The sequence below is a fragment of the Oncorhynchus gorbuscha genome, linkage group LG18 (assembly GCF_021184085.1).
Source record: "Oncorhynchus gorbuscha isolate QuinsamMale2020 ecotype Even-year linkage group LG18, OgorEven_v1.0, whole genome shotgun sequence".
Taxonomy (NCBI): Eukaryota; Metazoa; Chordata; class Actinopteri; order Salmoniformes; family Salmonidae; genus Oncorhynchus; species Oncorhynchus gorbuscha.
The window spans coordinates 173437-199467 of record NC_060190.1 but is presented as its reverse complement, the minus strand read 5'-3'; the positions used below and the strand labels follow the sequence as shown (position 1 = coordinate 199467).

The following is a 26031-nucleotide window of genomic DNA, read 5'->3' as shown; positions in this document are numbered from 1 at the left end:
AGAGGACAAACCATTCACAGAGACAAACTGATATCTTTCCGACAGATAAGATCTAAACCAGGCCAGAACATGTCCGTGTAGACCAATTTGGGTTTCCAATCTCTCCAAAAGAATGTGGTGATCGATGGTATCAAAAGCAGCACTAAGGTCTAGGAGCACGAGGACAGATGCCATTAAAATGTAATTTACCACCTTCACAAGTGCCGTCTTAGTGCTATGATGGGGTCTAAAACCAGACTGAAGCATTTCGTATACATTGTTTGTCTTCAGGAAGGCAGTGAGTTGCTGCACAACAGCCTTCTCTAAAATTTTTGAGAGGAATGGAAGATTCGATATAGGCCGATAGTTTTTTATATTTTCTGGGTCAAGGTTTGGCTTTTTCAAGAGAGGCTTTATTACTGCCACTTTTAGTGAGTTTGGTACACATCCAGTGGATAGAGAGCCATTTATTATGTTCAACATAGGAGGGCCAAGCACAGGAAGCAGCTCTTTCAGTAGTTTAGTTGGAATAGGGTCCAGTATACAGCTTGAAGGTTTAGAGGCCATGATTATTTTCATCATTGTGTCAAGAGATATAGTACTAAAACACTTGAGCGTCTCTCTTGATCCTAGGTCCTGGCAGAGTTGTGCAGACTATATAAACATGTTCATCATGGACAACATGCCACGTGTAGCTACAGGTCTCAATGATAACGTGTAGCTACAGGTCTCAATGATAATGATTGGCTATATAAACATGTTCATCATGGACAACATGCCACGTGTAGCTACAGGTGTCAATGATTTCAGCATGTCAACCTCGTTGGGGGAAACACCATCGTTTAGATGAATGCCAGCAAAGCCACGACACTATAACTGTAAACAAAACATTAAATATGAACTATAAACGGTGACAAACGGTTGCCACACAAACTTTTAGAGTCGACACATGAATCTGTCACAGAGAGTGGAGCTGATGGCCGACGAGCTTCAATAAGGTTTCTACTGACTCCTTGTGGATTTGTGTAACTGGATAAGAACCGCTTTCTCCTTCAATAAAAATAATGAATGTCGACATGAGTTTTAACTTTTGAAGCCAAAACACACACGTTATTACATTCACAAATGATTGTTCTTTTATAATTAACACTAAACTCTTAAGGCAACTACAAGAAAATGAGCTGCGACGAGGCCTATTCGTTCAGCAATTCCGAAATGGACAGCGACAGAAATTCAGATGATGTTGAGGCCTCACAGAGAAAGACAGAAACCCAGACTCAGCGGTTAGCCAACTATTTGAAGTATTTTATTAGGCTAAAAAGGAATGAAGCATCTTCACTCCGGGTTATGAAAAGAGAACAGACTGAATCATCTTCACTCTGGGTTATGAAAAGAGAACAGAATGAATCATCGTCACTCTGGGTTACGAAAAGAGAACAGAATGAATCACCTTCACTCTGGGTTATGAAAAGAGAACAGACTGAATCATCTTCACTCTGGGTTATGAAAAGAGAACAGAATGAATCATCGTCACTCTGGGTTATGAAAAGAGAACAGAATGAAGCATCTTCACTCTGGGTTATGAAAAGAGAACAGAATGAATCATCTTCACTCTGGGTTATGAAAAGAGAACAGACTGAATCATCTTCACTCTGGGTTATGAAAAGAGAACAGAATGAATCATCTTCACTCTGGGTTATGAAAAGAGAACAGACTGAATCATCTTCACTCTGGGTTATGAAAAGAGAACAGAATGAATCATCTTCACTCTGGGTTATGAAAAGAGAACAGAATGAATCATCTTCACTCTGGGTTATGAAAAGAGAACAGAATGAATCATCTTCACTCTGGGTTATGAAAAGAGAACAGGACAATACAATCACGAGGATTCACTTTTATAGACAGACAGACGCACTGAAAAAGCATTGGGAAAACAACCCTCGCAATACGAGCTGGAATTACATGCATCTATTAACTGGACTTTTTGACGAACAAAAATATTTGAATGGGAGGAGACTAATATGTTGTTGGGTCTCTATCTCACCACCCTCATGGAGAAAATCACAAGAGATAATTATAACACACAAAGTAAAGAAAAAACAATTAAATGCATCATTCTTACATTACCTAAAATGATTAATAAGCTACTAATGAGATAGACCTATATAAGCAATATAACAACGCAGATGTACAAACTATGGCAAAAAGCTCTGGCCACATTCAGCACAGCTGTAAGGTTTCTCTCCTGTATGAACTCTATTGTGCATTTTAAAGGTCTGATGATCTTGCTTAAAAGTATTCCCACAGACAGAACATGGGTAAGGTTTCTCCCCATGTGTCTCCTTTGTGTGTCCAGAGGTGTTGTTTCACGAGGTCTGCTCGTCTAAAACTCTTCCCACACAGGACAGCTGTACGATTTCTCTCCTGTGTGCACTGTCATTTTGTCTTTTTCAGATCAAATAACCATTGCCAGTCTTTCCCACACACAGAGCAACTGTATCTCTGAGCTTTGAGATTCCCCTAGGTTTCTTTAGGTTCTCCTGATGTAGAGGTTCTCCCCTCCGAACTCTCGTCTGTGTGAATGAGAAAACATAGGTTAGAAGGTCCAGTGCAGTCAAACATGTGATTTCCTGTCTTTTATACACATTTCCACACTATGAGGTTGGAAAAAAATACTGTTTATTTTAAATTATGATAATACCCTTTTAGCGTAAGTGCTGTTTGAATTTTGAAATGTCAATCTGGTGGGATGGAGTTTTGGCCTGTCTGGTGACATCACCAGGTGGTAAAGTAGTTAACAGACCAATAAGAAAGGAGAGTTCCAAACCTCTCTACTAATAACAGCTCATTTTCAGTTTTCCCCGCTTTACTCAAGACAACTCCCAGACAGTCTTAGCAAAATTCTTGCTTGAGATGTTGCCTGTTTATCTTTGACCACTTTAATTGAAAACAATCAAAGCAAGGTACTTCATTTTTACCCAGAAATGATTTCATATGGAGTTAAAAAATATATTGGCATTGGATTTTTAAATAAAAGAGCGATGTTCATTCAAAGTCAATATTGTATTCATGGCTGTTCTGCTTCCACTTACCGAGACGATGAAGATCCCAACCAACCTCTTCTCCATCTGAATTAATCAGACCACCAACTTCCTCATCTTCTCCCTCCCGCTCTCCTTCAATTGTAACAGGGTTTTGAAACTCAACAGGTGGTAAAGCAGCATGAGTTTTCTGATGTCTCTGAAGTTTTTGAGAACTAACGAAGCTCTGGCCACATTTAGGACAGCTGTAAGGTTTCTCTCCTGTATGATATCTGAGGTGGACTTTAAGGCCTGCTGATCTTACAAAACTCTTCTTGCAGACAGGGCAAGGGTGTCGTTTCTCTCCAGTGTGCACTGACTGGTGGTCTTCAAGATACCTCTTCTCACTGAAACACTTCCCACACACAGAACAGTAGTGAGGTTTCCCTGCGTGTTGCAGAGAGTGGTCCTTTAGCTGATCTGGACGGCTGAAACCCTTCCCACACACAGAACAGCAGTGAGGTTTCCCTGCGTGTTGCAGAGAGTGGTCCTTTAACTGATCTGGACGGCCGAAACCCTTCCCACACACAGAGCAGGAGTAAGGTTTCTCTTCTGCGTGTAACCACTGGTGCCTTTTCAAGGCTGAGGCGAAACCAAACCTTTTGCCACATTTGGAGCAGACGTAAGGTTTCTCTCCAGTGTGCACTTTCTGGTGGTCTTGAAGATGTCTTTTTACACGGAACTGCTTTCCACACACGGAGCAAGGGTATGGCTTTTCTCCTGTGTGTATTCTCATATGTATTAGCAGTGATGATAGCTTTTGGCAATCTCTTCCGCACACTGAACAGCAGTGAGAGCTCTTTGCTGTGTGATTCTCCTGTTTTCTTTTAGGTTCTCCTGATGTAGAGTGACCCACTTCACTGTCAGTGCAGTGGTCATGTTTCTCTGCTGTGGGATAAGATGGGATGGATAAACTACGTGAAAATGTGGAATTGTCACCATAGTTTTTTCCCATTGAATAACTGAAAGTAATATAAATAATTATTAATAAAACATTTTTGCAATTCAAGCCCTTAGAGAATAAGTACCTTTGACTTACCAAAAGCAGGATCCTCATCCTCCTCTTTCACTTTGATAACGAGTGGTGTTGTAAAACCATGACTCTCTCCTGTGTGTGTTCTCTGGTGTTTGGTAAGATTTGACGATGAAGAGAAACTCTCCCCGCACACGGCGCAACTGTACAGCTTCTCTCCTGTGTGCACCGTCTGGTGTTTTTTCAGGTTTCCTTTGTCACTGAATTGCTTCCCGCAGACAGAGCAGGAGTAAGGTTTTTCTCCCGTGTGAGTTCTCATATGTATTTGTAGTTTTGATAACTTCTGACAGTTTTTTCCACACACTAAACAGCAGTGAATCTTCTTAACTGTGTGATTCCCCTGGTGTTGTTCAGGTAATCCTGATGTAGAGGGACTCCCTTCAGTCTCAGAGCAGTGGTCAGGTCTCTCTGCTGTGGGATAAGATGGGATGGATAAACCATGTGTAATGTGGAACTATATATTTTTTCCCCCTTTGAATAACTGAAAGTAACACAATTATTGGTTTAATTTTTTTTTAAAGTTTGCCAATTCATGCCCTGAGAGAATAAGTCCCTTTAACTTACCAAAAGCAGGATCCTCTTCCTCCTCTTTCACTATGATAACGAGTGGTGTTGTAAAACCATGACTCTCTCCTGTGTGCGTTCTCTGGTGATTGGTAAGAATTGACGATGAAGAGAAACTCTCCCCGCACACGGCGCAACTGTACAGCTTCTCTCCTGTGTGCACCGTCTGGTGTTTTTTCAGGTTTCCTTTGTCACTGAATTGCTTCCCGCAGACAGAGCAGGAGTAAGGTTTTTCTCCTGTGTGAGTTCTCATATGTATTTGTAGTTTTGATAACTTGTGACAGTTTTTTCCACACACTGAACAAAAGTGAATCTTCTTAGCCGTGTGATTCCCCTGGTGTTGTTCAGGTAGTCCTGATGTAGAGGGACTCCCTTCACTCTCAGAACAGTGGTCAGGTCTCTCTGCTGTGGGATAAGATGGGATGGATAAACTATGTGAAAATGTGGAACTATATATATATTTTTCCCTTCGAATAACAAAGTATTACAAAGTTTGATAAAAACAAATGTTTTGCAATTCAAGCCCTTCCAGAATAAGTACCTTAAACTTACCAAAAGCAGGATACTCTTCCTCCTCTTTCACTATGATAACGAGTGGTGGTGTAAAACCACACTCTTCTACAGACACTTGACTCTCTCCTGTGTGCGTTCTCTGGTGATTGGTAAGAATTGACGATGAAGAGAAACTCTCCCCGCACACGGAGCAACTGTACAGCTTCTCTCCTGTGTGCAACGTCTGGTGTTTTTTCAGGTTTCCTTTCTCACTGAATTGCTTCCCGCAGACAGAGCAGGAGTAAGGTTTTTCTCCCGTGTGAGTTCTCATGTGTATTTGTAGTTTTGATAACTTGTGACAGTTTTTTCCACACACTGAACAGCAGTGAATCTTCTTAGCTGTGTGATTCCCCTGGTGTTGTTCAGGTAGTCCTGATGCAGAGGGACTCCCTTCACTCTCAGAGCACTGGTCGGGTCTCTCTTCTGTGGTAACAACATAAATATGGATGAACTCAAATTAGTCAACACCCTGACTAAGTCAAAATGTTTGTTCCTAACGAAACAGAAAATAAATATTGTAAATTTATAGGGTCCATACTTTTCTCGAAAATGCTACATGTTAGCTTTTCCCATGAGATACCTGGCACAGTTAGCCCTAAGCTAACCCAGAGGGATATTTTGAACCTCCAAATCAAAGTTGCTCCACTTAAAATCACCTTGTTATAGCAGGTGAAGCTAAATGCTGATGTTTAAAGCTCCAACAGTGCAGTGTTACCTAACAATACATGTTGGTGGGATTTGTATGTATCAGAACAGTCCGGAATATATTTTTATTTATTTTTTCACCTTTATTTAACTAGGCAAGTCAGTTAAGAACAAATTCTTATTTTCAATGACGGCCTTGCTCAGGGTCAGAACGACACCTTGTCAGTACCCTGTACCTTGTCAGTTCAGGGGTTTGAACTTGCAACCTTCCGGTTACTAGTCCAACGCTCTAACCACTAGGCTACGCTGCCGCCCCATATATATATATATATATATATAATGGTGTATATAGACAGCAAGGTCAGTATATGAATAGAAAAAAGGTGTGTACAGCAGTTGTTAAATAGGTATATACATATGAACTCAGTAAAACAGTATATAAACATAATTGCACATCATCTGCACATCACTCCAGTATTAATGCTAAGTTGTAATTATTTCGACCTCTATGGCCTCCTTCACTTTTTAAATTATTATTTTATTTCACCTTTATTTAACCAGGTAGGCTAGTTGAGAACACCTTTATTTAACCAGGTAGGCTAGTTGAGAACACCTTTATTTAACCAGGTGGGCCAGTTGAGAACACCTTTATTTAACCAGGTAGGCTAGTTGAGAACACCTTTATTTAACCAGGTAGGCTAGTTGAGAACACCTTTATTTAACCAGGTAGGCTAGTTGAGAACACCTTTATTTAACCAGGTAGGCCAGTTGAGAACACCTTTATTTAACCAGGTAGGCCAGTTGAGAACACCTTTATTTAACCAGGTAGGCCAGTTGAGAACACCTTTATTTAACCAGGTAGGCCAGTTGAGAACACCTTTATTTAACCAGGTAGGCCAGTTGAGAACACCTTTATTTAACCAGGTAGGCCAGTTGAGAACACCTTTATTTAACCAGGTAGGCCAGTTGAGAACACCTTTATTTAACCAGGTAGGCCAGTTGAGAACACCTTTATTTAACCAGGTAGGCCAGTTGAGAACACCTTTATTTAACCAGGTAGGCCAGTTGAGAACACCTTTATTTAACCAGGTAGGCCAGTTGAGAACACCTTTATTTAACCAGGTAGGCTAGTTGAGAACACCTTTATTTAACCAGGTAGGCTAGTTGAGAACACCTTTATTTAACCAGGTAGGCTAGTTGAGAACACCTTTATTTAACCAGGTAGGCTAGTTGAGAACACCTTTATTTAACCAGGTAGGCTAGTTGAGAACACCTTTATTTAACCAGGTAGGCTAGTTGAGAACACCTTTATTTAACCAGGTAGGCCAGTTGAGAACACCTTTATTTAACCAGGTAGGCCAGTTGAGAACACCTTTATTTAACCAGGTAGGCCAGTTGAGAACAAGTTCTCATTTACAACTGCGACCTGGCCAAGATAAAGCAACACAGTGCGACACAAACAACAACACAGTTACACATAGAATAAACAAACATACAGTCAATAACACAATAGAAAAGTCTATATACAGTGAGTGCAAATGAGCTAAGATTAGGGAGGTAAGGCAATAAATAGGCCGTAGTTTCAAAGTAATTACAATTTAGCAATTAAACACTGGAGTGAGATGTGCAGAAGATGAATGTGCAAGTAGAGATACTGGGGTGCAAAGGAGCAAAAACGTATATATATATGGGGATGAGGTAGTTGGATGGGCTATTTACAGATGGGCTATGTACAGGTGCAATGAGCTGTAAGATGCTCTGACAGCTGATGCTTAAAGGTAGTGAGGGAGATATGAGTCTCCAGCTCCAGTGATTTCTGCAATTCGTTCCAGCCATTGGCAGCAGAGAACTGGAAGGCTAGGCAGCCAAAGGAGGAATTGGCTCTTGGGGGTGAGGGACAGTGAACGGAGGAAATGTCATGCTGAAACAGGAAAGGGCCTTCACCAAACTGTTGCCACAAAGTTAGAAGCACAGAATCGTATAGCATGTTATTGTATGCTGTATCTCTAAGATTTCCCTTCACTGGAACTAAGGAGCCCGAACCATGAAAAACAGCCCAGACCGTTATTCCTCCTCCACCAAACTTGACAGTTGGCACTATGCATTCGGGCGTGATTCATCAATCCAGAAAACGTGTTAGCACTGCTCCACAGTCCAATGGCAGCGAGCCTTACACCACTCCAACCGACGCTTGACATTGTGATCTTAGGCTCATGGAAACCCATTTCATGAAGCTCCCGACAAACAGTTCTTGTGCTGAAGTTACTTCCAGAGGCAATTTTGGAACTCGGTAGTGTGTGTTGCAACCGAGGACAAGACGATTTTTATGTGCTACAGCACTCGGCAGTCCCGTTCCCGTGAGCTTGTGTGGCCTACCACTTCGCTGCTGAGCCGTTGTTGCTCCTAGATGTTTGCACTTCACAATAACAGCACTTACAGTTGATCGGGGCAGATGAGCTCTTCAGTACGGGCCATTCTATTACCAATGTTTGTTTATGGAGATTGCATGGCTGTGTGCTTGATTTTATACACCTGTCAGCAACGGGTGTGGCTGAAATAGCCAAATCCACTAAATGACGTATGTCCACGTAGTGTATCTTACTCAATGGAAGGACTAAGTTTGATCCCAGATCAGATGTGGGTATTTATTGACTATTATGTGAATCCTATAAATCTAAAGGGCCCATTTGGATGGAATCAATTAGCTTCATTTCTCAGAGATTTACATGTAATTTCAACAAAAAAATTGTTGCAGGAAAGCGAATCTTATCTGTTACTAACTACAGACGCATGTTCATAAGAATCAGTGTGATGGTGGTTGTCATGGCTACCTGAAATGACATGGAATGATTCAAGAGGTAAACAAAACGTATGACTATTTTATAGCTATTATCGGTCACTGTCCTGTGTTTTTATTCCATAAACAATTAACCTTTTATTGAATTAAACAGATGGTCACACTATCTGTAGATGGACTATCTAAACGAATAGTGTGTCCATCTGTACAGCAGCTACAGATGGACTATCTGTTGCTTAGCAACTGCCTCCCACGGTTACAGTAATGTTTAGAATAAGGGTAAGGTTAGGGTTAAGTTTAGAATAAGGGTACGGTTGGGGTTAAGTTTAGAATAAGGGTACGGTTGGGGTTAAGTTTAGAATAAGGGTACGGTTGGGGTTAAGTTTAGAATAAGGGTACGGTTGGGGTTAAGTTTAGAATAAGGGTACGGTTGGGGTTAAGTTTAGAATAAGGGTACGGTTGGGGTTAAGTTTAGAATAAGGGTACGGTTGGGGTTAAGTTTAGAATAAGGGTACGGTTGGGGTTAAGTTTAGAATAAGGGTACGGTTGGGGTTAAGTTTAGAATAAGGGTACGGTTGGGGTTAAGTTTAGAATAAGGGTACGGTTGGGGTTAAGTTTAGAATAAGGGTACGGTTGGGGTTAAGTTTAGAATAAGGGTACGGTTGGGGTTAAGTTTAGAATAAGGGTTGGGGTTAAGTTTAGAATAAGGGTACGGTTGGGGTTAAGTTTAGAATAAGGGTACGGTTGGGGTTAAGTTTAGAATAAGGGTACGGTTGGGGTTAAGTTTAGAATAAGGGTACGGTTGGGGTTAAGTTTAGAATAAGGGTACAGTTGGGGTTAAGTTTAGAATAAGGGTACAGTTGGGGTTATGTTTAGAATAAGGGTACAGTTGGGGTTATGTTTAGAATAAGGGTACAGTTGGGGTTATGTTTAGAATAAGGGTACAGTTGGGGTTATGTTTAGAATAAGGGTACGGTTGGGGTTATGTTTAGAATAAGGGTACGGTTGGGGTTATGTTTAGAATAAGGGTACGGTTGGGGTTATGTTTAGAATAAGGGTAAGGTTGGGGTTATGTTTAAAATAAGGGTAAGGTTAGGGTCAGGGTTATGTTTAAAATAAGGGTAAGGTTAGGGCCAGGGTTATGTTTAAAATAAGGGTAAGGTTAGGGTGATGTTTAGAATAAGGTTAAGGTTGGGGTGATGTTTAGAATAAGGTTAAGGTTGGGGTGATGTTTAGAATAAGGGTACGGTTGGGGTGATGTTTAGAATAAGGGTACGGTTGGGGTTATGTTTAGAATAAGGGTAAGGTTAGGGCCAGGGTTATGTTTAGAATAAGGGTAAGGTTAGGGCCAGGGTTATGTTTAGAATAAGGGTACGGTTAGGGCCAGGGTTATGTTTAGAATTAGGGTAAGGTTAGGGCCAGGGTTATGTTTAGAATAAGGGTAAGGTTAGGGCCAGGGTTATGTTTAGAATAAGGGTAAGGTTAGGGCCAGGGTTATGTTTAAAATAAGGGTAAGGTTAGGGCCAGGGTTATGTTTAGAATAAGGGTACGGTTAGGGCCAGGGTTATGTTTAGAATTAGGGTAAGGTTAGGGCCAGGGTTATGTTTAGAATAAGGGTAAGGTTAGGCTTATGTTTAGAATAAGGGTAAGGTTAGGCTTATGTTTAGAATAAGGGTAAGGTTAGGGCCAGGGTTATGTTTAAAATAAGGGTACGGTTAGGGCCAGGGTTATGTTTAGAATTAGGGTAAGGTTAGGGCCAGGGTTATGTTTAGAATAAGGGTAAGGTTAGGCTTATGTTTAGAATAAGGGTAAGGTTAGGGCCAGGGTTATGTTTAAAATAAGGGTAAGGTTAGGGCCAGGGTTATGTTTAGAATAAGGGTACGGTTAGGGCCAGGGTTATGTTTAGAATTAGGGTAAGGTTAGGGCCAGGGTTATGTTTAGAATTAGGGTAAGGTTAGGGCCAGGGTTATGTTTAGAATAAGGGTAAGGTTAGGCTTATGTTTAGAATAAGGGTAAGGTTAGGGCCAGGGTAGTGAGTCATTTAGCAGACTCTCTGATCCAGAGCCAATACTGTATTAACTCTGGATCAGAGAGTCTGCTAAATGACTCACTACTGTAGTGGCTCTGGATCAGAGAGTCTGTTAAATGACTCACTATTGTAGTGCCTCTGGATCAGAGAGTCTGCTAAATGACTCACTACTGTAGTCGCTCTGGATCAGAGAGTCTGTTAAATGATTCACTACTGTACTGGCTCTGGATCAGAGAGTCTGCTAAATGACTCACTACTGTAGTGGCTCTGGATCAGAGAGTCTGGATCACTACTGACTGGCTCTGGAGTCTGCTAAATGACTCACTACTGTAGTGGCTCTGGATCAGAGAGTCTGCTAAATGACTCACCAATTAACCTGCTATATATATAATGGACCTGTATAATCTCTGAGATGTAATTAATGAAGCATGTTTATTTACCAGTATTGTCCCAGTCTTCCTCCTCCTCCTTGACTACAATGTTAAATCTGGGTATTTCACTGCAGGTGTCCATGTCTCTGTGGTTAGAGTCAGGAACCAATGACTCTGGAGGGTTGGGTTCAGTGGAGCAGGAGAGAGGGGGGTTGGATGGGTCAGCAGAATCCTAAAACAAAAAATAAGATTGAATTAGTTGTATATACCCATCAGAACCCAAAATATAAACCTGTTTTACTCCGATGTTTGTAAACAAAATACATGTAAACAAACACTATTTAACCCCAAAACATGGTTAAAACTCTCATTTTCATATCATGGATGGTCACTCCTTGCATCAATAACCCTGTTTATGAATCTGAGAGTGGTTACATTTCTTCAGGCCACCTCTCAATTTTTTATTCGCTTCTAAGAGGGGAGGCAACACCCTTTGTGATTGTTTCCACTACTAATTGAAGCTTTAATACATAGCTGAATGAATTAGCTAACTAGTTAATGCTTTAGGCATAGCCATCCCGACTGGTTTAGCATTAGTTATAGTCATTCTCACCTCATCCATCGTGAATTCTTCAGAAATACTTTCCTATGAAAGAGTTGGGTCACTGAATTAAACTAAAGCAGATTCTTCTCAAATCCCCGACAGTTCACCACGAGGTCACATTAGCTTCCATACAACTCAGATAGCTAACTAGCTCAGCCAACGGTAGCTAGATAATTTACTTTCCTAGACCAGATAGCAAAACTATATGAAATGGTCGTTGAAAATATCGCTAGCTCCACGTATATAGTCCGAGTTGGGCAAAATCCAAGTCTAATTTAAACGACATCAAATGATATCAGACACATTTCAGACACTTCCAAACTAAGCTAGCTAGCTATCAACATAAGCATCTTCTTTCTTCCAGGCCAGCTTCCGGGTTAGATTCTTCTGTCAATCCGCATTTACCCCGAAACAGCAGAAGGCTTTACGGGACACTAGCTTGTTACTAACGTTCCAGTTTGATAGAAACCTGAGGAATTATTGACAATATTTACCTGTACACTAAATAATATATGCATGGTTAGCTACCAGCTAGCTACATTAGGGTCTTCCTGCTTCCGGCCTAACTTCCGGTCCATACGAAGACTGCTGCCGACTCATTCTGCTGTACCGCCACCACCAGTTCATCTTTTTCTATGGTATCATGGCGGTCCGCAAACAAACGTTTATTTGCATGCCGCCATCTACTGTGCTGGAATGTACGATCAATCATGATCTGACCAATTCTGCACAACCATGAAAAAAACATAACGACCAAATACCAACTTCTACCCCCCCTCCCCCAAAAACCCTCCCCAACCCCCTACCCCATTAAACTGTATCTATATCATGCTGAACCCCCTCCCCCTTAGTATTGTTCATCAGGTTAAGAACCATTTCAAATGTAACATCTGTTATCCCCCCCAATATCTCTGTGCCGTCTCCACAGTAACCTTCAATCTGGCATTTCTTCTTTCCACAACCCGAGTCGTATTGATAACCTTACCAATAAAAGCTACGAAGTCAACTTTATTCATTATTCAAAGTGTCCTTTGACACCAGACATTCATGAGAGCAAGATTTCTGAACAGGCTTCCAAACCAGCAGAAACACAACCAACCTTGGGTACAGTTGTTCTATCAGTCCTCACTGCAGTTCCACCAATCTGTTTTAACAGCCTCTGCATACTATGCATCATGACTCATTATATAATCTCTGAGCCTCTCTAGCCTCTCTCTACCTGGCATCTACCAAATGCTGCACTATATTTGTCACATCCTCCCGAATACAACAGGTGTAGTTGACCTTAACGTGAAATGCTTACTTACAAGCCCCTAACCAACAATGTGGTTCAAGAAAAATATTTACTAAATAAACTAAAGTTTTAAAAATTATTCAAAAAGTAAGAAAAATTACATAACAATAACATTTGAGGGTATTTACAGGGGATACTGGTACCAAGTCAATGTGCGGGTGTAAATAAGTTACAGGTTCAAAAATAATGGAGGGGGTCAATGTAAATAGTTCGGGAGTCAATGTAAATAGTCATTTGTAAATAGTTCATGCAATGTAAATAGTTCGGGAGGGTTCGCAATGTAAATAGTTCGAAGTCAATGTAAATAGTTCTAGTTTGGGAAGTCAATGCATAAATAGTTCGGGAAGTCAATGTAAATAGTTCGGGATAAAATAAGCAGTTCGGGAAGTCAATGTAAATAGTTCAGCAGTAAATAGTAAAAAAATAATGGTTCGGGAGGTCACTGTAAATAGTTTGGGAAGTCAATGTAAATAGTTCGGTCAATGTAAGTCAAAATGTAAAAATAGTTCGGGTCAGTAAATAGTCAATGTAAAATGTAAATAGTTCGGGAGGCCATTTGATTCATTGTTCAGCAGTCTTATGGCTTGGTGGTAGAAGCTGATCAGGAGCCTCTTGGACATAGACTTGGCGCACCGGTACCACTTTCCATGCGGTAGCAGAGAGACTTGGGTGACAGGAGTCTTTGACACTTTTTTGGGGCCTTCCTCTGACACAGCCTAGTATAAACAGTACCAGTCAAAAGTTTGGACACGGCAACTTATTCAACCTGTCAAATGTCAGTGACGACACAGTGAGGACCTGTTTATAGGTCTTGCTCACATCGGCTACAGAAAGTGTGATCACACAGTAGTCAGGAACAGCTGGTGCTCTCATGCATGCTTCAGTGTTGCCCCGCTCCTTGAAAGTGGCAGCTCTAGCCTTTAGCTCGGTTCGGATGTTACCTGTAATCCATGGCTTCTGGTTGGGACATGTATGTACAGTCACTGTGTACAGTCTGTGCTAGCAAAACAGTCCTGTAGCGTAGCATCTGCGTCCTCTGACCACTTACGTATTGAGCGAGTCACGGGTACTTCCTGCTTTAGTTTTAGCTTGTAAGCAGGAATCAGGAGGATAGAATTATGGTTAGATTTGCCAAATGTTGTATTTGTATTTATTAGGGATCCCCATTAGCTGCTGCCAAGGTAGCTACTCTTCCTGGGGTCCAAACACACCAAAGCATCCACATTACATATAAAACAAAAGATAAAACAGTAAACTATGTTTATACCGAATGAACTATTTTATTTTATTTCACCTTTATTTAACCAGGTAGGCAAGTTGAGAACAAGTTCTCATTTACAATTGCGACCTGGCCAAGATAAAGCAAAGCAGTTTGACACATACAACGACACAGAGTTACACATGGAGTAAAACAAACATACAGTCAATAATACAGTATAAACAAGTCTATATACGATGTGAGCAAATGAGGTGAGATAAGGGAGGTAAAGGCAAAAAAGGCCATGGTGGCAAAGTAAATACAATATAGCAAGTAAAACACTGGAATTTGGTTTTGCAGTGGAAGAACGTGTAAAGTAGAGATGGAAATAATGGGGTGCAAAGGAGCAAAATAAATAAATAAAGTAGGGAAAGAGGTAGTTGTTTGGGATAAATTATAGATGGGCTCTGTATAGGTGCAGTACATCTGTGAGCTGCTCTGGTGCAGCTGGTGCTTAAAGCTAGTGAGGGAGATAAGTGTTTCCAGTTTCAGAGATTTTTGTAGTTTGTTCCAGTCATTGGCAGCAGGGAACTGGAAGGAGAGGCGGCCAAAGGAATAATTGGTTTTGGGGGTGACCAGAGAGATATGCCTGCTGGAGTGCGTGCTACAGGTGGGTGCTGCTATGGTGACTAGCGAGCTGAGATAAGGGGGACTTTACCTAGCAGGGTCTTGTAGATGACCAGGAGCTAGTGGGTTTGGCGACAAGTATGAAGCGTGGGCCAGCCAACGAGAGCGTACAGTTCGCAGTGGTGGGTAGTATATGGGGCTTTGGTGACAAAATAGATGGCACTGTGATAGACTGCATACAATTTATTGAGTAGAGTGTTGGAGGCTATTTTGTAAATGACATCGCCGAAGTCGAGGATTGGTAGGATGGTCAGTTTTACGAGGGTATGTTTGGCAGCATGAGTGAAGGATGCTTTGTTGTGAAATAGGAAGCCAATTCTAGATTTAACTTTGGATTGGATATGTTTGATGTGAGTCTGGAAGGAGAGTTTACAGTCTAACCAGACACCTAGGTATTTGTAGCTGTCCACATATTCTAAGTCAGAGCCATCCAGAGTAGTGATGTTGGACAGGCGAGCAGGTGCAGGCAGCGATCGGTTGAAGAGCATGCATTTAGTTTTACTTGTATTGGAGAGCAATTAGAGGCCACGGAAGGAGAGTTGTATGGCATTGAAGCTCGCCTGGAGGGTTGTTAACAGTGTCCAAAGAAGGGACAGAAGTATACAGAATGGTGTCGTCTGCGTAGAGGTGGATGGATCAGAAACTCACCAGCAGCAAGAGCGACATCATTGATGCATACAGAGAAGAGAGTCGGTCCAAGAATTGAACCCTGTGGCACCCCTATAGAGACTGCCAGAGGCCCGGACAACAGACCCTCCGATTTGACACACTGAACTCTATCAGAGAAGTAGTTGGTGAACCAGAGGCAATCATTTGAGAAACCAAGGCTGTCGAGTCTGCCGATGAGGATGTGGTGATTGACAGAGTCGAAAGCCTTTGCCAGGTCAATGAATACGGCTGCACAGTATTGTTTCTTATCGATGGCGGTTAAGATATTGTTTAGGACCTTGAGCGTGGCTGAGGTGCACCCATGACCAGCTCTGAAACCAGATTGCATAGCGGAGAAGGTATAGTGGGATTCGAAATGGTCGGTAATCTGTTTGTTGACTTGGCTTTCAAAGACCTTAGAAAGGCAGGGTAGGATAGAAAACACAAATAGGAACAGGTGCAACTAATAAGACTAAACTAACAGAAAAGGAAAAAGGGATCGGTGGCAGCTAGTAGACTGGTGACGACGACCGCTGAGCCCCGCCCGAACAGGCAGGGGAGCCAACTTCTGCGGGAGTCGTGACAGTACCCCCCCACCTGACGCGCGGCCACCGGCCCCGTGCGCGACCCGGGGGGAGAGAGTGGAAGTCCCTCAGAAGTGAAGGGTCCAAAATGTCCCCCACCGGGTACCCAGCACCTCTCCTCCGGACCGTACCCATCCCAGTCCACGAGGTACTGTATGCCCCTCACCCGGCGTCTCGAGTTTCAGGCATTGGAGTGTTTCAGGCATTGGAGTGTTTCAGGCATTGGAGCTTAAAGGATCTTGGATAACTAATCCTCTCCTGAATGTGTCCTGAAGTGATCCTTCAAGGTGGATGATTGAGTAAAACTCTTCCCCCACACAGAGCAGGAGTGGGTTTTCTCTCCTGTGTGTAACTTATGGTGTCTTTTCAAGGCTGAAGTGAAAGCAAAGCTCTTGTCACAGTCGGGGAAGGCATAAGGTTTCTATCCAGTGTGTTAGCATAGGGCTACGTTTTCTCATGCTGTCAGCTGGTTGTGTTAGCACAGGGCTACGTTTTCTCATGCTATCAGCTGGTTGTGTTAGCACAGGACTACGTTTTCTCATGCTATCAGCTGGTTGTGTTAGCATAGGTCTATGTTTTCTCTTGCTGTCAGCTGGTCGTGTTAACATAGGGCTACGTTTCCTCAGGCTGTCAGCTGGTCTGGTTAGCATAGGGCTACGTTTTCTCATGCTATCAGTTGGTCGTGTTAGCATAGGGCTACGTTTTCTCATGCTATCAGCTGGTCGTATTAGCAAAGGGCTACGTTTTCTCATGCTGTCAGCTGGTTGTGTTAGCATAGGACTGCGTTTTCTCATGCTATCAGCTGGTTGTGTTAGCATAAGGCTACATTTTCTCATGCTATCAGCTGGTTGTGTTAGCATAGGGCTACGTTTTCTCATGCTGTCAGCTGGTCATGTTAGCATAGGGCTACGTTATCTCATGCTATCAGCTGGTTGTGTTAGCATAGGGCTACATTATCTCATGCTGTCAGCTGGTCGTGTTAGCATAGGGCTACATTATTTAATGGGAAAAGCTTAAGCAAGAGTTCTCAAGAAACTAAGCCTAAGTTTAAGCAAGAGGTCGCAAGTATGGGCCCATTAAATATCTAAGCAATAGTACAAAATAAATGCTTTAGCTCACCAAAAGCAGGATCTTCCTTCTTCTCTTTCACTTGACATCCGGTACTAGAATAGACACCTGCTGTTGTGATCCCTGTCCACGAGATTGGTTCAGTGTCTTGCTAGAGAGCTAGGGTGAACAAAGCTCTTTTACAGGTGGTACACCGGTAAGGTTTCTCTATCAGCATTGACAAAAACACAAATTTCCTCCTCCTCTTTGACATTAATTGCCAGCTCCTGTTCCTCGTCTTTGATCTTGATATTCATAGTTTGACTGCCTGATGATGCCGTTTCTGAAATTCCCAGTGTACACTGGTTGCTATGGTTACTGGCATGGCTGCATTGATGTTTGCGAAGACCTTCGGTCGAAGCGAAACCCCTCCCGCAATCAGAGCACTCGTAAGGTTTCTCTCCAGTGTGCACAGTCTGATGCTGCCTGAGCCTCGACGGTGACTCGTATCTCTTCCCACACTGTGAGCATTGGTAAGGTTTTGGTGTGGGTGCTCCTGTATGGCGTCGTACGTGTCTCGATAGAGTTCCCTTACAGCCAAAGCTCATCTCGCAGTAGGTGCACTGGTGAGGTCTCTCCCCTGTGTGCTTTCTCATATGCATCTTCAGTTCATATGCAGAGAAACATTCCTTTCCACAATCGGAGCACGGGTGCTTCTTTGTCGCGTCTGGCTGCTTCCCTCCAGGGTGGGTCATCTGATGTCTTTCCAGGTGGGGTTTCAGTGTGAATCGCTTCCCGCACACAGAGCACTGGTAAGGCTTCTCTCCTGTATGTGTTCGGCGGTGTCTCTTCAGTTTGGAGGGGTGAACAAAGTCTTTTCCACATACTGGACAGACGGAAGACTCCTTAGCAGGTTTTGTGTGTGTTCTTAGGTGTCTGTTGATATTGGATGGGTGAGCGATTTCTATTTCACATTGGGGGCATCGCCAAGGCTTCTTAGCCGTAGGATTCTCCTGGTGTTGTTCTGTTGATGCCTCTTCGCCAGAGCTGGGGTTAGGATTCTCTCCTGTTACAATAGGACAAGAAAAGTTCAATGACAAATTAGGGATGCACAATTTAATCGGTGAACATATCGGAATCGGCCGATATTAGCTAAAAATGCCAACTAGTTTAGCGCCGACGTGCAAAACTGATGTCATGGCATGCATACCTATATAATGTAGGTGTAATTTTGCGCTACACGTGCAACACAGCATTCCTAACCCAGCCCTCAATGTCTGCTGTGTGGATCTAGCAGTCAACAAGTCCAGCAGTCATTTGAAAGAGTAAGGAGATTTCAGCGAGACAACTCAAAAGCGAAATCCATTAAAACGCCAAGATAATGGTATTCATTGCCCTTGACAATCAACCGTTCTCTGTCGTGGGTGATGTTGGCTTTCGCCGACTGGTTGAGCACCGGGACACACGTTGCCCTACCGGAGTTACACAGTAGTAGCGTCACTGCCGTTAGCTTCATGACATACTATGGCCGTTTGGGTCTTTGTGTGTCAAAAAGACACACGTCAAATAACACTATTTTCACTAAATTAGCATTTAATTTGACACGTCAAATAACACAGTTCTATTATAGAATGTTGTGTGTTCTGAATTTGCACGTCAAAGCCAAGCGCCACCAATACTATCAGTAGCAAAACTGTACAAAACAAGTCTGCAAACACCGGCCACGAGCGATGTGTTTACAATACTGCGTTGGTAATAAAGCATTATTTGTTTGACCGCAACTTCTGGGGTAGCTAGCTAGCTTTAGTTTGGTATCTAGCTTTAGCTTGGTATCTAGCTAGCACCAATACAACCAACTTGAAAACAATGACCAGTTGAAACTGCAGTCATTTTCATTATTCTTAGCATTATTCTTGTGAGTAAGTATTAGCTAGGAGGCCACTTGTTTTTCACCTATTGAAATTGAACTTAAGTTCATGAAAATAAATAGCTAGCCAGCTACTTACCTTTGTTGCCCAAAGCTAACGTTATAAACAGGCTAACTGCAAAGTCCACTATTGTAGCTAATCCTAAATTGTAGCTAGCTTCACATAGATGGGTCCAACCATTAATCAAATAAGAACTGTCTTATAAATGAGGGTTATTTTAGATGATGACACCTAGCTATATAGTTAGCTAGCTAACTATAGCTACTGAAACAGAATGTCGTTTTGCTATGTTTTGGGAAGAACATTATTTGCATCCATGAGCTAGCTAGCTTTTTTTATGACCTGCACTGTAGATGCGCGAGACAACTTTACCAGCATCATTATCATGCGTATCGATGAATCGTTGGGACATATGAAATACGAGTGATTGTGTATGCACTATTGTAAAGTGACTGTTCCACTGGATGTCATAAGGTGAATGCACCAATTTGTAAGTCGCTCTGGATAAGAGCGTCTGCTAAATGACTTAAATGTAATGTAAATGTAAATGTGTAATCAATGTGTTATAACTATGTAAAAAAAATGTATGAATGCATTAAATTATTTTGTGACGTGCGGTCATATTCAGGTCCTGATTGGTCAACAAGCTTATTTGACACATCTAATAGTGTTATTTGACACACAAAGACCCAAACGGCGTTCCATAGCATGAGAAATCCTGGTTGAGAATGAAACGATGAAACAGCACAGCAAGTAAGTGAAAGAAACTGGTTTTGATTATGTTTCACTGGTAATGGGGACACACGTCAATGCCAACAAAATAACTTTTTGGTGTGTGTGTGTGTGTGAGTGTGTGTGTGTAACCTTTATTTAACTAGGCAAGGTCAGTTTAAGAACAAATTCTTATTTACAATGACAGTCTACCCCGGCCAAACCCGGACGACGCTGGGCCAATTGTGCGCCGCCCTGTGAGACTCCCAATCACGGCCGGATGTGATACAGCCTGGATTCGAATCAGGGACCGTAGTGACGCCTCTTGTACTGAGAAGCAGTGCCTTAGACCTCTGCATCCACGTGTGTGTGTTAACTATTTAACTGTACTAGAATGATTAAAAGAACGCAACCGTTTTTTAATATCGGTTTCGTTTTTTTTGGGGCAAGGAAAATATTAGATATTGGTATCGGCTAAAAATGTCATATCGGTGCATCACTACGACAAATACATGATTCTATTCTATTATTTGTAATTGTCCTCTGTTTTTATTCTGCAAACGAGTGAATTAAACTGCTATATATGGCAGTGTTTCCACCATATTCATTTAAAAGTGTCTCGGCAGAAATATTAGGACGCTGCACAATTGTTTCCGTCACTCTAAAATATATGATAATTATTATAATTAAAATGTTTTACAAATATTTCTGCCAATTATGCCATTTTCTTCTTCCCCGGGGTCAGATCGTGGATAGCATTTTTATGTCTCTGCGTGCAGTTTAAAGGAAGCTGCTAACTAGCGTTAGCGCAATGAAACTTCCCTCAAACTGCAGAAACATACATATGGTGTCCATGAGTTCATCTGCCTCTGGGGAAGTAGAGTAGTAGTAGCGTTAGCCCAAAATCTCGCACTTTCCCTTTAAGATCAGAGTGAAACGTTACAATGTATATTTGAACAGTGGTAGGAACGAGAGCCACAAGGGCACAGCCACTGCCTGCTCCTCTTCATCTCCCTACACAGCCACTGCCTGCTCCTCTTCATCTCCCTACACAGCCACTGCCTGCTCCTCTTCATCTCCCTACACAGCCACTGCCTGCTCCTCTTCATCTCCCTACACAGCCACTGCCTGCTCCTCTTCATCTCCCTACACAGCCACTGCCTGCTCCTCTTCATCTCCCTACACAGCCACTGCCTGCTCCTCTTCATCTCCCTACACAGCCACTGCCTGCTCCTCTTCATCTCCCTACACAGCCACTGCCTGCTCCTCTTCATCTCCCTACTACACAGCCACTGCCTGCTCCTCTTCATCTCCCTACACAGCCACTGCCTGCTCCTCTTCATCTCCCTACACAGCCACTGCCTGCTCCTCTTCATCTCCCTACACAGCCACTGCCTGCTCCTCTTCATCTCCCTACACAGCCACTGCCTGCTCCTCTTCATCTCCCTACACAGCCACTGCCTGCTCCTCTTCATCTCCCTACACAGCCACTGCCTGCTCCTCTTCATCTCCCTACACAGCCACTGCCTGCTCCTCTTCATCTCCCTACACAGCCACTGCCTGCTCCTCTTCATCTCCCTACACAGCCACTGCCTGCTCCTCTTCATCTTCCTACTACACAGCCACTGCCTGCTCCTCTTCATCTCCCTACACAGCCACTGCCTGCTCCTCTTCATCTCCCTACACAGCCACTGCCTGCTCCTCTTCATCTCCCTACACAGCCACTGCCTGCTCCTCTTCATCTCCCTACACAGCCACTGCCTGCTCCTCTTCATCTCCCTACACAGCCACTGCCTGCTCCTCTTCATCTCCCTACACAGCCACTGCTTGCTCCTCTTCATCTCCCTACACAGCCACTGCCTGCTCCTCTTCATCTCCCTACTACACAGCCACTGCCTGCTCCTCTTCATCTCCCTACACAGCCACTGCCTGCTCCTCTTCATCTCCCTACAGTGCAGTGGAGCAGCATCTGTTCTATTACAGATGGAGTCAACATTATTACATTTATCATGCATTGTGGAATAGATGCCCTTTTAAAAAAGAGTCCCCAGAAATGGCCTTCTCCTCACAGTCATTCTACAACCCCCCCACCCCTGCTGAATCCTGGGGAAAACACTGTATGGAACAGAACTATATAATCCCATTGATATTATTAATTCAGTAACTATAGTAATACTTACCAATATTATCCACATCCCAGTCTTCCTCCTCCTCCTTGACTACAATGTTAAATCTGGGTATTTCACTGCAGGTGTCCATGTCTCTGTGGTTAGAGTCAGGAACCAGTGACTCTGGAGGGTTGGGTTCAGTGGAGCAGGAGAGAGGGGGGTTGGATGGGTCGGCAGAATCCTAAAATAAAGAATGACTTGTTATAAAATGGCGACCTTCATCATCAGCTACCACGTGCATGTTTCAGAGTTCCAAAACGTGTACGCACCGCAGTGTTCTAAAACTTTGGCTTTAATACTTTTTGAATTAAGTTCCATTGTGTTGAAATTGTGGGAAGGTGTGCGTTCACCACCGCCGCCCCGCTGTGCGTCAGAGCCGCGTAGCTGTGTCACAAGGGGATGTCGCGCCACAGCTTCTGTGGAATACGATTTAAACTTAAAGGCGTCTGCCTAGGTTCGTTTTGCTCCAAGCAGAAATCAACGAAGAGAATGTCTCTGTTCACAAACTCCATAAAGAACTTTAATTGAAAAACTAGAGAAAGGCAAAATTACTTTGTCCCTCTTGAGCTACTGTAGCAACTACACAGCCAGAAACACTTCCTCAAAATAGCCAGAATGAATCTAAGATAAATCAAGAAATCTGTAATTAATTTAGACGTCTTTACCGAGGAGGTCTTTGTCGCAAAATTGTAAATATCTAACTAAGATACTTGGTGCAGTATTTCTAAAGTGAAAAAATGAGCATGAAAACTAGTCGTCTCTCGTTGAATGACAACTAACACTTCATTGAAGAATCCCGTTCCCACTCCGACAAGGAGAAAGAACAATGAGCCAGGATGCATAAATGTGCAGTAATAAAACGTATGTAATACTTTAAAGTACTTAAGTAAAAGTACTACATAAGTATTTTTTGTATCTGTACTTTACTATTTATATTTTTCTAAACTTTTACTCCACTACATTCCCGAAAGAAAATCATGTACTTTTTACTCCGTACCTTTTCCCTGACACCCAAAGGTACTTGTTACATTTCGAATACTTAGCAGGACAGGGAAAATAGTTCAATTCAGGCACTTTCCAATTCATCCCTGGTCATCCCTACTGCCTCTGATCTGGTGGAGTCACTAAACAGAGAACATCCCTGGTCCTCCCTACTGCCTCTGATGTGGTGGAGTCACTAAACAGAGAACATCCCTGGTCATCCCTACTGCCTCTGATCTGGTGGAGTCACTAAACAGAGAACATCCCTGGTCATCCCTACTGCCTCTGATCTGGTGGAGTCACTAAACAGAGAACATCCCTGGTCATCCCTACTGCCTCTGATCTGGTGGAGTCACTAAACAGAGAACATCCCTGGTCATCCCTACTGCCACTGATCTGGTGGAGTCACTAAACAGAGAACATCCCTGGTCATCCCTACTGCCTCTGATCTGGTGGAGTCACTAAACAGAGAACATTCCTGGTCATCCCTACTGCCTCTGATCTGGTGGAGTCACTAAACAGAGAACATCCCTGGTCATCCCTACTGCCTCTGATCTGGTGGAGTCACTAAACAGAGAACATCCCTGGTCATCCCTACTGCCTCTGATCTGGTGGAGTCACTAAACAGAGAACATCCCTGGTCATCCCTACTGCCTCTGATCTGGTGGAGTCACTAAACAGAGAACATCCCTCCTCCCTACTGCCTCTGATCTGGTGGAGTCACTAAACAGAGAACATCCCTGGTCATCCCTACTGCCTCTGATCTGGTGGAGTCACTAAACAGAGAACATCCCTGGTCATCCCTACTGCCTCTGATCTGGTGGAGTCACTAAACAGAGAACATCCCTAGTCATCCCTACTGCCTCTGATCTGGTGGAGTCACTAAACACAAATGCTTAATTTGTAAATGATGTCTGAGTGTTGGAGTGTGCCCCTGGCTATCCGTAAATTTTAAAAAATCAAGAAAAATCATGCCATTTGGTTTGCTTAATATAAACCATGTGAAATTATTTTTACTTTCACTTTTGATACTTAAGTATATTCTAGAATTTACACTTAGTTTTGATACTTAAGTATATTTAAAACCAAATACTTGCTGGGTGACTCACTTTTACTTGAGTCATTTTCTATTAAGGAATCTTTACTTTTACTCAAGTATGACATTTGGTTACTTTTTGCAACACTGTAAATGTGAAGCATCCGGTCGGCGTTTCCACACTACCAAATATGGTGATGACAGGAAACCCAGTGGTCGGCTGTGGGAGAAGATGGAGTGAGATGGATTTTGGCCTGAATTCTGCAAATTTTCTCTGCGATTAAACATTTGATCTCCATTCAGTATTCGGTTTCCAAAACTAGAATCTGTAACAGAGTGGACTGCGTTTAGTAGACTTTACCCATTGCAAAGTAAAAAAAAAATTGTGTTGTTTAGAAGGGCGTATTGAGAACACACACACTTAAGAGTAGACCTTCCCTAATGCAAATATGCAAATAAATGCTAGGCTCTCACTAGCTCGTGTTTGGATCTGCCCACTTCCTTGCTTGTTCTGCAAACTATGATTCATTTTCTCCCATCGGAAACGACAGGCTCTAGTCGATCTTGGGTTAGTTTTTGGTAATACTGTTGACCAATCGCCGACGAAGGGGCTTAGACTTCAGCTACGAAATTTCAACTCGCCTAAAGAAAATAAAAAGTGTGCTCGAACGTCACAAATGTTCGTCATAAGGATAGGGTCAGTTTGTTATATCTGGAGTACTTCTCCTGTCCTATTCGGTGTCCCGTGTGAATCTAAGTGTGCGTTCTCTAATTATCTCCTTCTTTCTTTCTCTCTCTCAGAGGACCTGAGCCCTAAGACCATGCCCCAGGACTACCTGACATGATGACTCCTTGCTGTCCCCAGTCCACCTGGCCGTGCTGCTGCTCCAGTTTCAACTGTTCTGCCTTATTATTATTCGACCATGCTGGTCATTTATGAACATTTGAACATCTTGGCCGTGTTCTGTTATAATATCCACCCGGCACAGCCAGAAGAGGACTGGCCACCCCACATAGCCTGGTTCCTCTCTAGGTTTCTTCCTAGGTTTTGGCCTTTCTAGGGAGTTTTTCCTAGCCACCGTGCTTCTACACCTGCATTGCTTGCTGTTTGGGGTTTTAGGCTGGGTTTCTGTACAGCACTTTGAGATATCAGCTGATGTACGAAGGGCTATATAAATACATTTGATTTGATAATACATGTGCGCACTGTTTCGACTGGAAAGCATGCGACAGGCTTTAGGCAACAACATCCAGACTGGTTTAGCATTACCCACCTAACATTAGCTACAGTTATTCCATAGAGATAGAGGACACAACATTGTATACATTCTATTATGGCATCTCTGAGAGCATGGGCTGCGCCATTGAGGCTATCTCCATTTTGAAGTAGTACATTTTCTTCTTCTACTCCTTCTATGAGTTGGTAAACAAACTGAAAGGGTGCGTACTGCCACCTGGAGGGTGTTATTTAAACACATATAAAGCCAAGGTTGGCAATTGACTATCACCTGCAGTTTTGGAACGTTTTCTCACAAATATAATTCATTGGCTGATCCCTCCTGATGACCTGGGTGGAATTATGAGATCCTTCCTTAACCCACCGGAAGTCCCACCCAGTTGATTACTTCAAAATGGTGAACGTCCTCAATGGTACTAGTCCTCCATCTGTCTCACCTCATCCATCATGAATTCTTCTATAGCTTCCTATGAATTATGTAGTTAGCGCACTGAATTATAGCAGATTATTCGGACATCACCGTTTTCATTCCACTGACCGTTCACCACGAGTTCACATTAGCTAGATAGCGGATTGCTATCTATGCAGAACTATTTGAAAACTAGCTAAATCAGTAAGCTAGGCTTTAGCTAACAAGCTAACTTACTTTCCTAGACCCGATAACAAAACGATATAGAATTGTGGTTGATAACATCGTTGGTTCCACGTTTATAGTCCTTGTTTGGCAATATCAAAACCTACGTTAAACCGTATCAAAAGACACATTCTCACACACTTGCAAAATAACCCCGCTAGCTAACTATCAACGTTAGTATGTTTCTTCTTCCGGGTTAGATTCCTCAGACGATCCGCGTTAGC

General features: G+C 42.7%; 2 protein-coding genes across 7 annotated transcripts; both read right to left on the bottom strand.

Annotated features, from left to right (window-relative positions):
• Nucleotides 1-1858: 1858 nt before the first annotated feature.
• LOC124003748 (zinc finger protein 345-like) lies at nt 1859-17313 on the bottom strand. 6 transcript variants are annotated; one of them, XM_046312295.1, is made up of 8 exons: nt 12149-12232; nt 11664-11696; nt 11120-11282; nt 5209-5631; nt 4657-5061; nt 4099-4503; nt 3072-3947; nt 1859-2552 (listed from the first exon to the last, which is right to left on the bottom strand). In XM_046312295.1, the coding sequence occupies exons 1-8, from the start codon at nt 12170-12172 to the stop codon at nt 2500-2502; spliced, it is 2382 nt and encodes a 793-aa protein (XP_046168251.1). In that variant the 5' UTR covers nt 12173-12232; the 3' UTR covers nt 1859-2499. The 6 variants fall into 6 exon arrangements, with proteins under 6 accessions (XP_046168251.1, XP_046168254.1, XP_046168252.1 ...); XM_046312298.1 differs by lacking the exons at nt 11664-11696; nt 12149-12232 and adding an exon at nt 17185-17313; XM_046312296.1 differs by lacking the exon at nt 11664-11696 and having other exon boundaries at nt 12149-12267.
• Nucleotides 17313-26031, bottom strand: LOC124003103 (zinc finger protein 239-like). The gene is made up of 3 exons (XM_046311157.1): nt 25611-26031; nt 21932-22100; nt 17313-18178 (listed from the first exon to the last, which is right to left on the bottom strand). Exons 1-3 carry the CDS (start codon nt 25620-25622, stop codon nt 17313-17315), a joined length of 1047 nt encoding a protein of 348 aa, XP_046167113.1. The 5' UTR covers nt 25623-26031.

Coding starts and splice junctions, on each gene's coding strand:
- LOC124003748 (XM_046312295.1), bottom strand. CDS start 12,172: ATGCATATATTATTTAGTGTACAG. Junction 5,632..11,119: donor GGAAGACTGGGACAATACTG/GTAAATAAACAT, acceptor TTGTTACCACAG/AAGAGAGACCCGACCAGTGC. Junction 3,948..4,098: donor GGATGAGGATCCTGCTTTTG/GTAAGTCAAAGG, acceptor CTTATCCCACAG/CAGAGAAACATGACCACTGC.
- LOC124003103 (XM_046311157.1), bottom strand. Junction 18,179..21,931: donor CTGGGATGTGGATAATATTG/GTAAGTATTACT, acceptor CTATTGTAACAG/GAGAGAATCCTAACCCCAGC.